Below are 15,888 nucleotides of genomic sequence, written 5' to 3'. Positions count from 1 at the left end.
ACAAAAAACTATTATAAAGCTTTTAAAAAATTAACTTAATTTTAAACATACTGGTATTCACCTCTCTACCTTCATGTACTATCTTGACATGAAGCATTTCAATATTTTCAAAATGTTATTTTCATAGTTGTGACTGGTCTTGTAGTTATTGATAATAAAAGAAAAAAATACACATTTTACTCTGAATACATCAATACACATGTTACTCTGAATACATTCACACTTTGAACATTAGATGCTAATATTTATACTTTAATGTTTTCTAACATTATTTCTAATGGCTTAATAAACATACCGAAAACTGTGAATGCCCTGAAGTTCCTGCTGTAGAACCTCCTGTGTTGTTGCTATTAAGTCCAATGCTCCAACAAATTCAGAAGTAGATAATAACACCTGCACTGTAGGCTGAGTTTGGTGTACAGTGGCCATTAACTTCAGTTTATTGTATATTTTAACACAATTATTTCTGGTAAGTGCCAGTCTTAAAATGTGTAGTGATCCTTCACACATTACTTTATCAATCTGTGCAATTTTATCTCGAAGCATTTTTACAGCTTGGGAAGTTTTCTTGAGGTAGTCCTGCAATTCATGTTGAGAGGTCATTGCATGAAAAAATGCTTCTGAACGTAGAGAGATCTGTTGAGCAATGTTTACTTCCACAATGTCCAGATAATGGCTCAGCTTTTAAAAGGGAAGGAAAAAAAAATTATGGAGAATTACAAGTATCCAAATATTTTCTGAAAATGAAAATAATAAAAGTCTTCTACATGTATTTTCAATTGCATGGTGTGAATTATTTGATTATGGGATCCTTGGAATCAGGGGCAACATGACAGAGAGATGAAAGGTGCAGCCCAAAGAATAATAAATTAACTATTAAAGAGCAGGTTATTGACCTTTCTCTGCTCCTGCCAAACACAACCAACCAAACACTCTAAAGGAAAAGAGTACCCCAAAGCTATAATTATAATTAAGGTTATAATTCTAAGGTTATAATTCTTATTATAAATAAGGTTGTAATTCTAGATTTAGAAGTTGTAAAATCTGAAAGTGATCTTCACAAATATCACACATATCTAAGTAGATGACTATAGTTTCATTGACTGACTTTCTTCTGTGTATTAGGAACAGGTATTTTGTATGTATCTAGTTTTTCTAATTTGAATAACCTTTGGATACAAGTATAATTATTATTTTGCAGATGAGGAAACCCAGAGACATTAAATGACTTAAATTAAATTGTGTAATTAGCAAGTGGCAAAACAAATAATCTGTCAGACTCAAAAACTGAAGCCCTTTCTACTATATTATGCTGCCTTGGAATGCTAAATAATCCATGAAAGACAGACTGGCAGTTCAGACACAAATTATAGGAAACACCAGAATTTGCTTGGATCTTTTCCTTTTTTTCTCCTCACATTTTTTAATCGATGCATTCTAGTTGTATATACTAATGAGATTTGTTACACATTCATACATGCACACAACATAATTACATAATTGGGCCAATATCACTACCTGGATTTTTTTCCAAGGCTGCTTATTTACATTTCAAAAATGATTATTTTATCCATTTATAAATTTTTTGTTTTCAATACACTGTTCTCCTAAAAGATTAACAAATTTCCTTAAACACTTAGCTCATGCATATTTAACACTATGATTCTTATAGTTATATATTAAACATGCTTTATAAATTTCAAATATAGACTTCTAAAACTTAATTTGTCCTTTCTTGCTTTCTAGCTGCATACACCTTTGGGGACTATATTATTCCATCCCTTCCATTTTTTTAACTTTTAGTTTTTTTAATCTACGCTCAGACTCTAGGCACTATCTCTGAATATCTCTTAGCATTAAAGGGTTGATCGACTCCAACATTTAGGATTTAAATGATTAGAAGAGATTATTTAATCATTAAGACTGTTTCCTTAAAACAGTATCACTTATATCTTCAATAACATTCTTTTAGTAATTTATTATAACATACAATAGATCACAAACAAAAAAATTTCTAGAGATTATGTCTTGGGTTTATACTCTTTGACTCTTGTTGTTTTCATCTCCAATAGAGCTGTTCATTTATTTACCTAAAAAAGCATCATGAACACAAATGTAGAAGGGTAGAGTACAAATTCAAGTGGACACAAGTTTCATAAAAGTAAATGAAAAATGGATAGCCCATTTAGGACATTGCTACTCAGATTGTAGTTTATAAGTGGCTGCCAATCTTAGACTGTTTCATAGGTCCATGATAAAATAAGGAATTTTGCCAGAATGGAAACAGACTGTATCAGTAAGCACTCCTCCTCCTCCTCCTCCTCCTCCTCATCATCATCATCATCATCATCGATGTGCTAGGGCTTGAACTGGGGACCTCACACATACTAGGCAAGTGCTCTACCACAGAACTGCATTCCCAGTCCTTTTTTTCCCCTTCTTTTTCCTGCTTAATAGGAAGATTCTTAATGAAAGAAACTATGTGATTTGCATTCTGGTAAAAACCCCTTATCTCATCACAGGCCAGCACTTTGGGTAGCATAATATAGAATCCAGATTTCTTTAATTCTGGTTGTAGCATCTCTTCTCTAAATCTAGCAAGATAAATCAACTGTTGTCCATAATAGGAGCTTGAAAAGCTGTTTTAGAATTGTCTTCCACTCCCAACAACAGAGCAGAATGAAAAGGAGTCAGAATGTAAATACTGCAAACCTGATTGTGTGATGTACAAATTTTAAAATTTTTTCCATTACTTTAGCCATTTTAAATATTCAGGATGAAAAAATTATTTAATTTCAATTTCAAATGCTTTTGGAAATCCACTGATCTACTCTTTTCAAAGGCACAATTTTTTCATAAATATTATGAACTGTAAATATCTATGAAATACAAATATTTCAACAAATGCCATAAAAGAAACAATGTTTAAAATATTCCTAAAAGTATCTGTGTAGATAGACAACATTTTTATTGGCTTTTGTTATTGTTGTTAAGGTATTATTCTAACAGGTAACAGACTTTGGATTGTGAAAATGCAGTCTAAGAGCAAGCTTGTATCAATAATTCCTGCACTTTGATCCAATTTATGAATTTGTTCTTACACAAGGAAAATCTCTTTATAGATGAAAATGTTGCCAAAGAAAAACTGAGTTCATTTTCATTTTTAAATGTGAAAAAAGGAGTATTCATGATTCTTTTTTTTTTTTTAACGTTTTAATTTTTAGTTTTAGGTAGACACAATATATTTATTTTATTTTTATGTGGTGCTGAGGATTGAACCCAGTGCCTCATGCATGCTAGGCAAGCACTCTACCTCTGAGCCACAACCCCAGCCCTCATGATTCTTTTCCAATATCTCTTTTGTTCTCCTCCCTAAGTTAAAAGTCTTCAGTTACTGAGGAGGACTGGACCTAATTTACGAACAACCTCCCTAAGAAAAGCTTTCAGATTGCCAAGCAACGTCACTATAGTGAAACAAAGTAGTTTCTCATTTTAATAATCAGTCAGTTCAAGAAAGGCTCTAAACCAAGTGGTAGGAAAGAAGAGAGATCTAAAGTTTTTACCATAATTCAAATTTTAGAAATTCTTAATAGATTATGCTTAAAGTTCTAACTTTTAAATGACTTTCAAGATGTTGACTTCTGAAATATAGAACACTAAAAAATTTAAAAACCTATTGACTACTAATATGCGAAAAGCAAGGCTTTTGTAAAGCTAAAATTACAATAGGAATATTGTATTTTTTAACCTAAGACATCTTGCTTCAAAATAATCATCCTTATGATGAAAATGAGGAAAAAAAAATAGTACCTCAGGAAAAGTTTGGTTTCTGTACTTTAAATCATTCTGATAAAATTAGCTGATATATAACAATCATTTGGGATAAATGCAAGCAATTTCCTTCATTGTGTCATCTAATATATCTTTTCCATTAAAATCCATCAACTGCTATTTCTGATGAAAAGCAAATAGTAAAGTCTCTCCTTTTCCACAAGCATAACTTTTATTCCATTGAACCAAAATGTTATTATCAGTTAAGACAAAAAGGCTTATGTTGTCAGGAACAACAAAAATGAACTTGCCTAATTGATGCAAGGTCCTAGGTTTGACCCCTAGTACTACAGATACAGAGAGAACTTAAAAGAAGTAGAGCTTACTAAGTAACTAAATCTGAATTCACTAACAGTATCACTTACCCAGAATGAAGTTTTCTATATGGAAAAAGAGAAATTACCTTTTCTTGAAGCAACTTTGAGGAAGCTGCATCACGATTTCCTTTTCCACCAGCAGTATTAAAATGAGACCATGGTAAAACTGAATTAAAAGTTAAGGAATCGTCCAAGGCAAAATCTGGTTTCATAAAAATCTATTGAAAGAATAAATTTTCCTCAATTAGATGAACATTTTCTTTATTATCCCTTCTAATAATACAAGACCATCAAGCAAAAATCAACTTGAGCATGAACAGAAAAAGCAAGTGATAATAGACTGAATTATTTATCCCAAAATCTGGATCAGAATTTTATATACACAATGTTTCAACAAGCTTAAAATGCTCATCAAAGGTAATGCTTGTTTGTTTGCCTTTACCAATGGGGATAGTCATTTCATTACTACATGATCAAACTCACTAATGTAGTCCCACTAGGGACATAACAAAGGGAAATACTATACCTAAAATGTCTGTGTCATTTCCCTCAATAGTTTTTTTTTTTTTAATGTTAAATATCCATTTCTCTAATTTTTTTCAACTCCTCAAATTTTATTTCTATTTTCTCCTATGCAAATTTGTTTTTCAAAATTAGTTTTTAGAATAAACACACTCGAATTTAAAACTAAAATTCAATTTTACAAAGACTGTTCTTCCTTTCCATACCATATCCAGCTAGTCAATAGGACTTATCAATTGTATTTCCTAAATATTCCATGAAACGCCTCTCTCCTCTGTCTCCTTAGCATATATAAATTTACCTTTTCATAATCTCTAGTTTACAGTAAGTAGTTATGTTACTGATGTTCCTCCCTTATCTATCCCCTGTATTACTCTTTTAAAATGTCAAGTATAATTTTATCAACTTCCCGCCTAAAACTCTCAGTGGATTCCCATGACCTGCAGACCAATTAAGAATGGTATCCAAACTTCATCTTTAAAAAAAAAAAACACAATCCCAAATAATTCTGTGGGTCTTGTCAGTTCCTTTTACTACTTACACATTTTTATCTTCTTATGTTTAAGTATCTTTGTGCTTCCTTTGGCTTAGAATGCCTCTTTTTGCCTATCTCCCTGGAGAACATGAACCAATCAAAAGACCAAATATATCTGTATATGACACAGATTAATCACCCTCACCTCTGAACACAGGATAAACATGTATACAATGTAAAATTTTCTAAGAGTAAATTTTCTAATCCATGCTTTAATATTATAATTAAAAGGACTGATTAGACAGGAGGAAACAAAGATAAATTACAACACAGGTCCTCATCTCAAGGATATTCGGTCCAAAGAATGTGATAAAATATATATACAATTGACCCTCTATATCCTTGGGTACCAGATGAACAGATTCAACAAAATGAAGATCAAAAATAGAAAGAGAAAACTTCATCTATACTGAACATTTACGACTTTTTTCTCTGTCATTATTCTCTAAACAATAAAACATAACTATTTATACTGTATTGGGTATTATAAGTAATCTATAGATGATTTAAAGATTACAGGAGGATATATGTTGGTTATACATTTGTCTCCTTAAGGGACAAATATATAAAAATCCCACAAGGAGAAGAATATCTAGGGAAGTAGATATCTTGGATAAAATGTTATGGGAATTTGGCAAAGGGATCAATTATTTTCAGTTGGGAAGAAAAATAAAGTACATAGGCAAAGGTGCCATTTTAGTAGAAAACTGTAAAGGAGTAGGTAGGGGAAGATGAGGAAAAAATCTTCCAGACTGAGGGAACAGTGCAAGTAAAACATGAAGCAAGGAAAAAACAGTTTGGCTGAAGAAAAAAAAAATGATAAAAATTGGCAGGCAAAAGTTAGAAGCTGACTAATGGAAGCAAATCACGAAGGCTTTTAAATGACAGAATATTGATTTTATTTTACAGGAGTCAAAGAACTTTAAAAATTATCACCCTAGATCTTCCAAACAAAAGTTGAATAAGGAAACTATAAAACTCAATAACACAATTAATAACCTAGACTTAATTGACATATATAGAATATACCACCCAACATCAAGCAGTTACACTTTTTTCTCAGCAGCACATGGATCCTTCTCAAAAATGGATCATATATTATGTCACAGGGCAACTCTTAGACAATATAAAGGAGTAGAGATAATACCATGCATCTTATCTGATCATAATGGAATGAAACTGAAAATCAACGATAAAAGAAGGAAGGGAAAAGCATACATCACTTGGAGAATGAACAATAGGTTACTGAATGATCAATGGGTTATAGAAGACATCAAGGAGGAAATTAAAAAATTCTTAGAGATAAATGAAAACACAGACACAACATATCGGAATCTATGGGACACATTGAAAGCAGTTCTAAGAGGAAAATTCATTGCTTGGAGTTCATTCCTTAAAAAAAGAAAAAACCAACAAATAAATGATCTCATACTTCATCTCAAAATCCTAGAAAAAGAAGAGCAAAACAACAGCAAAAGAAGTAGAAGGCAAGAAATAATTAAAATCAGAGCTGAAATTAATGAAATCGAAACAAAAGAAACAATTGAAAAAATTGACAAAACTAAAAGTTGGTTCTTTGAAAAAATAAACAAAATAGACAGACCCTTAGCCATGCTGGCGAAGAGAAGAGAGAGAACTCAAATTATTAGCATACGGGATGAAAAAGGCAATATCACAACAGACACTTTAGAAATACAGAAGATAATCAAAAATTATTTTGAATCCTTATACTCCAATAAATTAGAAGATAGTGAAGGCATCGATAAATTTCTTAAGTCATATGATCTGCCCAGATTGAGTCAGGAGGATATAGAAAACCTAAACAGACCAATATCAATTGAGGAAATAGAAGAAACCATCAAAAGACTACCAACTAAGAAAAGCCCAGGACCGGATGGGTATACAGCAGAGTTTTACAAAACCTTTAAAGAGGAACTAATACCAATACTTTTCAAGCTACTTCAGGAAATAGAAAAAGAGGGAGAACTTCCAAATTCATTCTACGAGGCCAACATCACCCTGATACCTAAACCAGACAAAGACACTTCAAAGAAAGCAAACTACAGACCAATATCTCTAATGAACCTAGATGCAAAAATCCTCAATAAAATTCTGGCGAATCGGATACAAAAACATATCAAAAAAATTGTGCACCATGATCAAGTAGGATTCATCCCTGGGATACAAGGCTGGTTCAATATACGGAAATCAATAAATGTTATTCACCACATCAATAGACTTAAAAATAAGAACCATATGATCATCTCGATAGATGCGGAAAAAGCATTCGACAAAGTACAGCATCCCTTTATGTTCAAAACTCTAGAAAAACTAGGGATAACAGGAACATGCCTCAATATTGTAAAAGCAATTTATGCTAAGCCTCAGGTTAGCATCATTCTGAATGGAGAAAAATTGAAGGCATTCCCTCTAAAATCTGGAACAAGACAGGGATGCCCTCTCTCTCCACTTCTGTTCAACATAGTTCTCGAAACATTGGCCAGAGCAATTAGACAGACGAAAGAAATTAAAGGCATAAAAATAGGAAAAGAAGAACTTAAATTATCACTATTTGCAGGTGACATGATTCTATACCTAGCAGACCCAAAAGGGTCTACAAAGAAACTATTAGAGCTAATAAATGAATTCAGCAAAGTGGCAGGATATAAAATCAACACGCATAAATCAAAGGCATTCCTGTATATCAGCGACAAATCCTCAGAAATGGAAATGAGGACAACCACTCCATTCACAATATCTTCAAAAAAAATAAAATACTTGGATATCAACCTAACAAAAGAGGTGAAAGACTTATACAATGAAAATTACAGAACCCTAAAGAGAGAAATAGAAGAAGATCTTAGAAGATGGAAAAATATACCCTGTTCATGGATAGGCAGAACTAACATCATCAAAATGGCGATATTACCAAAAGTTCTCTATAGGTTTAATGCAATGCCAATCAAAATCCCAACGGCATTTCTTGTAGAAATAGAGAAAGCAATCATGAAATTCATATGGAAAAATAAAAGACCCAGAATAGCAAAAACAATGCTAAGCAGGAAGTGTGAATCAGGTGGTATAGCGATACCAGACTTCAAACTATACTACAGAGCAATAGTAACAAAAACAGCATGGTACTGGTACCAAAACAGGCGGGTGGACCAATGGTACAGAATAGAGGACACAGAAACCAATCCACAAAACTACAACTATCTTATATTTGATAAAGGGGCTAAAAGCATGCAATGGAGGAAGGATAGCATCTTCAACAAATGGTGCTGGGAAAACTGGAAATCCATATGCAACAAAATGAAACTGAATCCCTTTCTCTCGCCATGCACAAAAGTTAATTCAAAATGGATCAAGTAGCTTGATATCAAATCAGAGACACGCCGTCTGATAGAAGAAAAAGTTGGCTACGATCTACATACGGTGGGGTCGGGCTCCAAATTCCTCAATAGGACACCCATAGCACAAAAGTTAATAACTAGAATCAACAAATGGGACTTACTCAAACTAAAAAGTTTTTTCTCAGCAAAAGAAACAATAAGAGAGGTAAATAGGGAGCCTACACCCTGGGAACAAATCTTTACTCCTCACACTTCAGATAGAGCCCTAATATCCAGAGTATACAAAGAACTCAAAAAATTAGACAACAAGAAAACAAACAACCCAATCAACAAATGGGCCAAGGACCTGAACAGACACTTCTCAGAGGAAGACATACAGTCAATCAACAAGTACATGAAAAAATGCTCACCATCTCTAGCAGTCAGAGAAATGCAAATCAAAACCACCCTAAGATACCATCTCACTCCAGTAAGATTGGCAGCCATTAGGAAGTCAAACAACAACAAGTGCTGGGGAGGATGTGGGGAAAAGGGTACACTTGTACATTGCTGGTGGGACTGCAAATTGGTGCAGCCAATTTGGAAAGCAGTATGGAGATTTCTTGGAAAGCTGGGAATGGAGCCACCATTTGACCCAGCTATTCCCCTTCTCGGTCTATTCCCTAAAGACCTAAAAAGAGCATGCTACAGGGACACTGCTACATCGATGTTCATAGCAGCACAATTCACAATAGCAAGACTGTGGAACCAACCTAGATGCCCTTCAATAGACGAATGGATAAAAAAAATGTGGCATTTATACACAATGGAGTATTACTCTGCATTACAAAATGACAAAATCATAGAATTTGCAGGGAAATGGATGGCATTAGAGCAGATTATGCTAAGTGAAGCTAGCCAATCCCTAAAAAACAAATGCCAAATGTCTTCTTTGATATAAGGAGAGTAACTAAGAACAGAGTAGGGACGAAGAGCAGGAGAAGAAGATTAACATTAAACAGGGATGAGAGGTGGGAGGGAAAGGGAGAGAGAAAGGAAATTGCATGGAAATGGAAGGAGACCCTCAGGGTTATACAAAAGTACATACAAGAGGAAGTGAGGGGAAAGGGAAAAATAATACAAGGGGGAGAAATGAATGACAGTAGAGGGGGTAGAGAGAGAAGAGGGGAGGGGAGGGGAGGGGAGGGGGGATAATAGAGGATAGGAAAGGCAGCAGAACACAACAGACACTAGTATGGCAATATGTAAATCAATGGATGCGTAACTGATGTAATTCTGCAATCTGTATATGGGGTAAAAATGGGAGTTCATAACCCACTTGAATCAAAGTGTGAAATATGATATATCAAGAAATTTGTAATGTTTTGAACAACCAATAAAAAATTTAAAAAAAAATTATCACCCTATTCCTTTTTCCATTGTTCATCTTTCTTTCTTTCTTATCCATATCATATCACAGACCTCTTTGAGAATCTGATGAAAGCAATGGACTCTTCCCAGAAAATAATTCATCTATTATACAAATCTACAAAATTAATCACACCAAGAAAATCTCTTTTAATAATCTGCAGGGGTAGTAAAATAACAAAATTATTTTTCAGAATAGAGACTTGGATGTATTTATAGGTTTCACTGATTAGGTAGAAAGTCATGATGCAAAAGAGAAAAGAATACCACAAATATATACAACTTTTGTCAAATGTATTTTTCCTTTAAAAAAAAAAAAAAAGAAGGTGAGAAACAAGAAAAGTGGAGCAATAAAGCCCCAAAAGAGGCAAAGTGGTCCAACTGTCAACAGCCAAATGAAAGCTTCTTATTAGGCAAAATTAAAGACTACATGTTAAAAACAGGTACTCCCATTTTTAAGCTCTGTTACCTTAGGTACTTGCTCCAGATCTGTCCTGGATTTATCTATGGAAAAAAGGAAAAGAGAAAATATGATTTTTTAAACTTGTTTTCATTTTACCTCCATAAAATATATTTTGACAGATTCAATATTGTACTGGGCCACAAACAAATAACTACTTAAGTTTCTTCCTTCATCAAGTATCCATCAATTAATATCATCTACAAACTTATCTAAAAATGAATCTATTTTACATTCATCCAACGGATCCAATCTCAGATGAAGGACCCTTTCTTTTCTTCTTCTTCTTTTTTGTGTGTGTATGTGTGTGTCACAGATTGAACCCAGGGGCACTTAACCACTGAACTACATCCCAAGCCCATGTTATTTTTGAGACAGGGTCTTACGCTAAGTTGCTTAGGGCCTTACTAAGTTGCTAAGGCTAACGCTGAACTTGTGATCCTCCTGCCTCAGCTTCCCGAGTTGCTGGTATTACAGGTATGTGCCACAGTGACTGGCTCCTTTTCATTTCCAAAGTTAACCTTTCGGTACTTGGACTCCATCTCCTCCTGCTTTTTCTGTGAGCTTGCTTCATCAATTACCCTCCCTCCTTTCATATCTTCAACTTCTTTGCTTCTATTAATTCTTATATCTCTGTATATAAATATGCTCAGTTCTCTTCTATTAAAAAAAAAAAGATAAAAACTTAGGACTAGGACTAGGTTGAAGCAAGGGAGACAGCTAAGGTACAAAATGTAAGGAAGGATTCATGGTGGGGTTACCTAATGCCTCTCTTGCCTCCGCTAGTTCTGGCCCTAAAAACACATTCTTCCACTCTGTTCTCTCTAACCAATGCCCTATCTCAAATCTTCAAGTCATATCCCTACCAGTAGTCTGTATTTCTTTCTCTTGAATTCATTCCTTAATACGTAGTATTGAGGTTTTTGTAACCAATACTCTAGTCAAAATGTTCTCCCTAAGATCTCCTAACCGCCAAATTCTAAGAGACTTCTCAGTTCAAAATGATTATCCCTAAAGTATTCTCACACTATAGACTAATCATTCTCACTTCACTGAAACTCTATGTTTCATTTCTAAGGTATAATTCTCTTATTGATTTTCCAATCTCTTTGACCACTTTTTTGTCTCCTTCACAAGTACATTATCTACTATCTACTCCTTAAATGTGATAGCTTCATAGCATTCATCATCAGTCCTTCTCACTATTCACATCCTCTCTGGGTAATCCCATGCATGCCCTTGGATTCAACTAACATACTACTATCCAGCACACTGTCTATGATAATGTCCACCATACCTATATTTCAGCCTGCATTTTTCTTTCCTGAGCTGAAGGTTGCCAACCAGACATGTCCTTCACTGTAACTCTGCAACTAAACTCCTAGCCTCCATTTCTTTCAAAAATCTCTCTTCCTACACTGCCTCTCTTGTTAACTTGTACCACTTACCTAAACAGTTGCGCAAACAAGAAACCTGGAGCTATCATGGACATTAAAACCTATACTTAGATCTCTGAGATATCTCTCTCAAAGATCTAATCCCCTTTCCATTTCCATTGTAACTGTTACTGGGACCACATCATTTCTCATTTGTATTACCACTTAAGACTCCAACTGTCTCACTGCCTTCACTCTTATTATCATTTAAAAATTCATTAGCCACAACTGTTTTCAGTGTTAGGTATAAGTATAAATCTGACCAAGTCTGGTTAAAAATGTTTTGTAGCACTATACTGCCTTTAGAAAAAATACAATTCCTCAGCATAGCATACAATGCTCTTTTAGCCCCTGCCTATTGCTTCAGCTATATCTCTTAGTCTCAGTACAGCAAACATACTAGACTCTTGCACTCTTTGAACATGTTATGTTCTCTCAGTTCTATTGCTTTATATAAACTATTCCCTTTCCCTGAATGCTTTTTCCCCCACATAATTGTTTCACACTAACTAGTTTAAAATACAGGTAATTATCATTAACTATGCCAAGCCTTTTGAGTTAGAAATGTTATCTGCACAAACTTACCACCACACCAAACTTACTAATTAATATACAGTGCAGCAATTACTGGTTTATTTCTTTGACCTTATTCAAGAGACAATCAGCTTCTTCAGGACTGAGAATATTTCTGAACTAACCTATTTTTGAGCAACAAGCAAAATACAAAGCACCATGCTATTAAACATTTGTTACGCTCAAGAATTACATTACTGTCAGACCCATAATTTTTCTCTTGAAAGCTTTCAGAAAATAGGCTACAACATTTTACTATAAATACAAATTATAGATATGACAGCAAGGTTCCAGAATTAAGATTTTGTTCATTAATATTTATGCAATGTTTTACTATCTACAAATAATACATTTTCATACCATGAGTATGTAAAAGAGTCCTGTCAAAGGTATCTTTAGGAGGACAAATATTCTTGCATCTCTCATGTATCTTCTCTCTCTAATCAAAAGATAATAGTTAAATAAGGAATCAATGCTATGAAGAAATATGATTATCCAAAGCATCAAAATGTTTCATAACAGAATACCAAAATATAAGCAAATTAGTTCTCTAATTTTTAATACATGAAATCACAAGTGCTCTAAACTTAAATACAAATAAGTATATACCTACACTTACATAATTATAGTAAAATCTCCACATATGGAATGAAGAAAGAAAGCAAACAGAAAATGTTTATTCACATAACAGAAATCAATTAGGATAATTTGTTTTAAATCAAGGAAGAAAACCCTAAAACCTACATAAAACCAGAGAGAAAGACAGAAATTAATCACTGCCACTTTGAGTTTAAACAACAACAACAACAAAATCCACTCTGATTTAGGACTTAATGACCACATAATAACATTGTCATCTTTTCAGAGATGCCACTGAAAGGACACCTGAGAATAGCAAATATGTTGATAAAAAACCACTTGGCTACTGGTTCACTGTCAGTGACTACAGGACTCTTTTCTAAAGAGGCTGTACCATTTTGCATCCCAATTAGCAACAAATGACAGTTCATATTGTTCCATGTCCTTGCCAATATTTGGCACTGTCAGTATTTTGGATTTCTGCCATTCTAATAGATATGTAGTGACATCTTGTTTAAATTTGCAATTTGTAGATTCTGTATAAAAATATTTGATAGTGCAAAAAAAGAATCAGATAGTATATGCATTAATGCCAATAATAAGGCCATATTTAGCCTATTTCCAAACCATAAAAAGAGCAAAGTAATCAAGTAAAATAAAATCAGCATAATTCAAATTAGACTTGTAAATGAAAGAATACAAAAAAGAATACTTTTGGGCCAGGTACAATGGCACATGCCTAAATTCCAGGCTACTGGGGAGGCTCACTTGAGCCCAGTTCAAGGCTGACCTAAGAAACACAGTGAGATCCCATTTCAAAAAATTTAAAATATGTGTGTGTGTGCTGTATCACTTTGATTTTTTAAAAAGACTGAAATGGCAACTAGGATTATATTGCTAATTAGCCACTCACTAACAATCTAAAAATGAGTAATAGGCCATTTCAAACTCAGCACTACACTCAGTTTTTGTTTCAGACCAGTTTTCAAGCAACATACTGAATTATAATTATTTCTGGATATATTAAGGCAATCTGCTATTGTGATAAATGAGAGACACAGGAATGGTTCTACTCCTAATTTCTTTCCTTTTTTGGTGGTGGGGTGGGTGGTTTACAGAGAATGAACCTGGGGTACTTAATCACTGAGCTACATCCCCATCCCTTTTTACTTTTTATTTTGAAACAGGGTCTTGCTAAGTTGCTGAGGCTGGTTTTGAATTTGAGCTCCTCCTCCTCCTACCTCAGCCTCCCAAGTCTCTGGAATTATAGACATGTGCCACCACACCTGGATATTCCTATTTTCTTAAATCTCACAAATTATCTAAACTTTACAGGCCTAATAGAACCATTTTCTCCTTGGTAGACAGGGTAGGTTTCATACTGAATCTTAGCAACAACAAGAATGTGTAATTCTGAAAAATAACTACAGTAAGAGAAATGTATTAAAATATATCTAAGAAAAGAACTAAACTAACCCAGGACAGGAGGATTTATATGAATATAAAAGAATACCATCACAGGTTCAAATATTATTGGTTGAAAATTTAAAATAAATCAAACTAAAACTCTATTATTTTTTACCTGACTATAACTAATTTCAAGATTAGATATTACCTGAGAGATTTCCTGGTGATATACTGTAAAATGTTCCTTGCTGATCTGTGGGAGGTAGAATGAAGGTATGACTTCGGTGTCCACAAAGTCCAATCCCCATGTTTTTGTGAAGAAATCAGATTCTCTTTTTGCTAATCTAGGATCATTTAGTGCTGCCGGGAGATTTACTTTGGAATGATATATAGTCCATCTATTTTGATCTGTAACTAGAGATGGGGTAACACATAAACTATTTGAATCACCTGCAAAAAGTAAACAAGAGAACTCTGTAAAGTTAGTTCTATTGTTTGCGAATATATCCTAGAAAAAAGAAAATGCTTAGATTCTAGCTTGCACAAACCAACCAGATGCTTTCTTCCATGGCAAATATTAATTTTAAAAAAGTCAATCTGATTAAGTAATCTTCATCCAGAAGCAATTAATTCTCAAAAGGATGAAAAACATGAATAAGATAAAGGATATGCAAAATTTGAGGGTTGTAGTTGCCAGATGGGGGTAGGCGTAAAAAAAAAAAAATCATTAATTCCTTCCTATCATTTTTTTTTCAAAATTGAAAATACCCCATTTATTTTTTGTTTGTTTGTTTTAAGAGGCAGGGCTTTATTCTATTGTACTATGACAGGCATTCCTGGTTCAAACATCATTTATTTGATTTGTTATCAGGTGACATAATATTGCTGTGGCATTGACCATTAAAAAAAGGAAAATATAGTCAATTCCCATTATTTGCAGCAGTTTTGTTCCACAAAGTACTATGAACACCTAATTAGCAAATACTGAACCACTGCTCCTACAAAATTAAAAAGAGTTAAGTTCTTATGAGCCTCAGGTCACAACATTTTCATCAACCAATGCATAAATTAATTTTGTATATGTTTCTTTTTAAAGACTATTTTTCATTATATATCACTGATTCATTAACATTTAACTCATGGCTAATGGCACCATAACCCATAGCTGAATGAAACTTCTTCTACACATGCATTTTCTTTATAAGGTATAACACAGCCTGATTGTCTTTATGAACACTAGACAGCACTATGGTATTTGCCTGGGGGCTGATTTAACAGCAAAATCACCAAGAGAAAGCACAAAAATGCAAAACATTAAATATTGTTCTGTGTGTCCAGGCAGCTCAAATTTCTCTTTTTTTTTACCCCAACCCCAAGTATTGGGGATTGAACCTAGAGACTTGCACATGCTAGGCAAGTGCTCTACCAATGAGCTACAACCCCAAGTCTTTTTATTTTGAGACAAGGT

General features: G+C 33.7%; 1 protein-coding gene across 8 annotated transcripts in view; it reads right to left on the bottom strand.

Annotated features, from left to right (window-relative positions):
- The window catches only part of Vps54 (VPS54 subunit of GARP complex), an 89,007-nt gene that overhangs the window by 53,156 nt on the left and 19,963 nt on the right, over nt 1-15,888 (bottom strand). For 4 of the 8 annotated variants that reach the window (XR_009224937.1, XR_009224938.1, XM_058572702.1 and 1 more), the window contains exons 3-7: nt 14,629-14,870; nt 12,795-12,873; nt 10,435-10,469; nt 4,235-4,366; nt 296-681 (exon numbers count right to left, since the gene is read on the bottom strand). Coding sequence is in view for 6 of the 8 variants with exons in the window: in XM_058572702.1 (XP_058428685.1) it covers nt 296-681; nt 4,235-4,366; nt 10,435-10,469; nt 12,795-12,873; nt 14,629-14,870 (874 nt within the window). In the remaining 2 variants the exon portion in view is untranslated. Of the gene's footprint in view, nt 1-295; nt 682-4,234; nt 4,367-10,434; nt 10,470-12,794; nt 12,874-14,628; nt 14,871-15,888 lie in introns of those variants that run through there. The other 4 variants (XM_058572719.1, XM_046422982.2, XM_058572726.1 and 1 more) reach the window with 3 other exon arrangements.

This window comes from Marmota monax, unplaced genomic scaffold, assembly GCF_021218885.2.
Source record: "Marmota monax isolate L192 unplaced genomic scaffold, Marmota_monax_Labrador192_F-V1.1 WCK01_AAM20220418_F8-fsc00015, whole genome shotgun sequence".
NCBI classification, from domain to species: domain Eukaryota; kingdom Metazoa; phylum Chordata; class Mammalia; order Rodentia; family Sciuridae; genus Marmota; species Marmota monax.
Note: the sequence above shows the minus strand (reverse complement) of the source record. Positions and strands in the feature narration are given on the sequence as shown.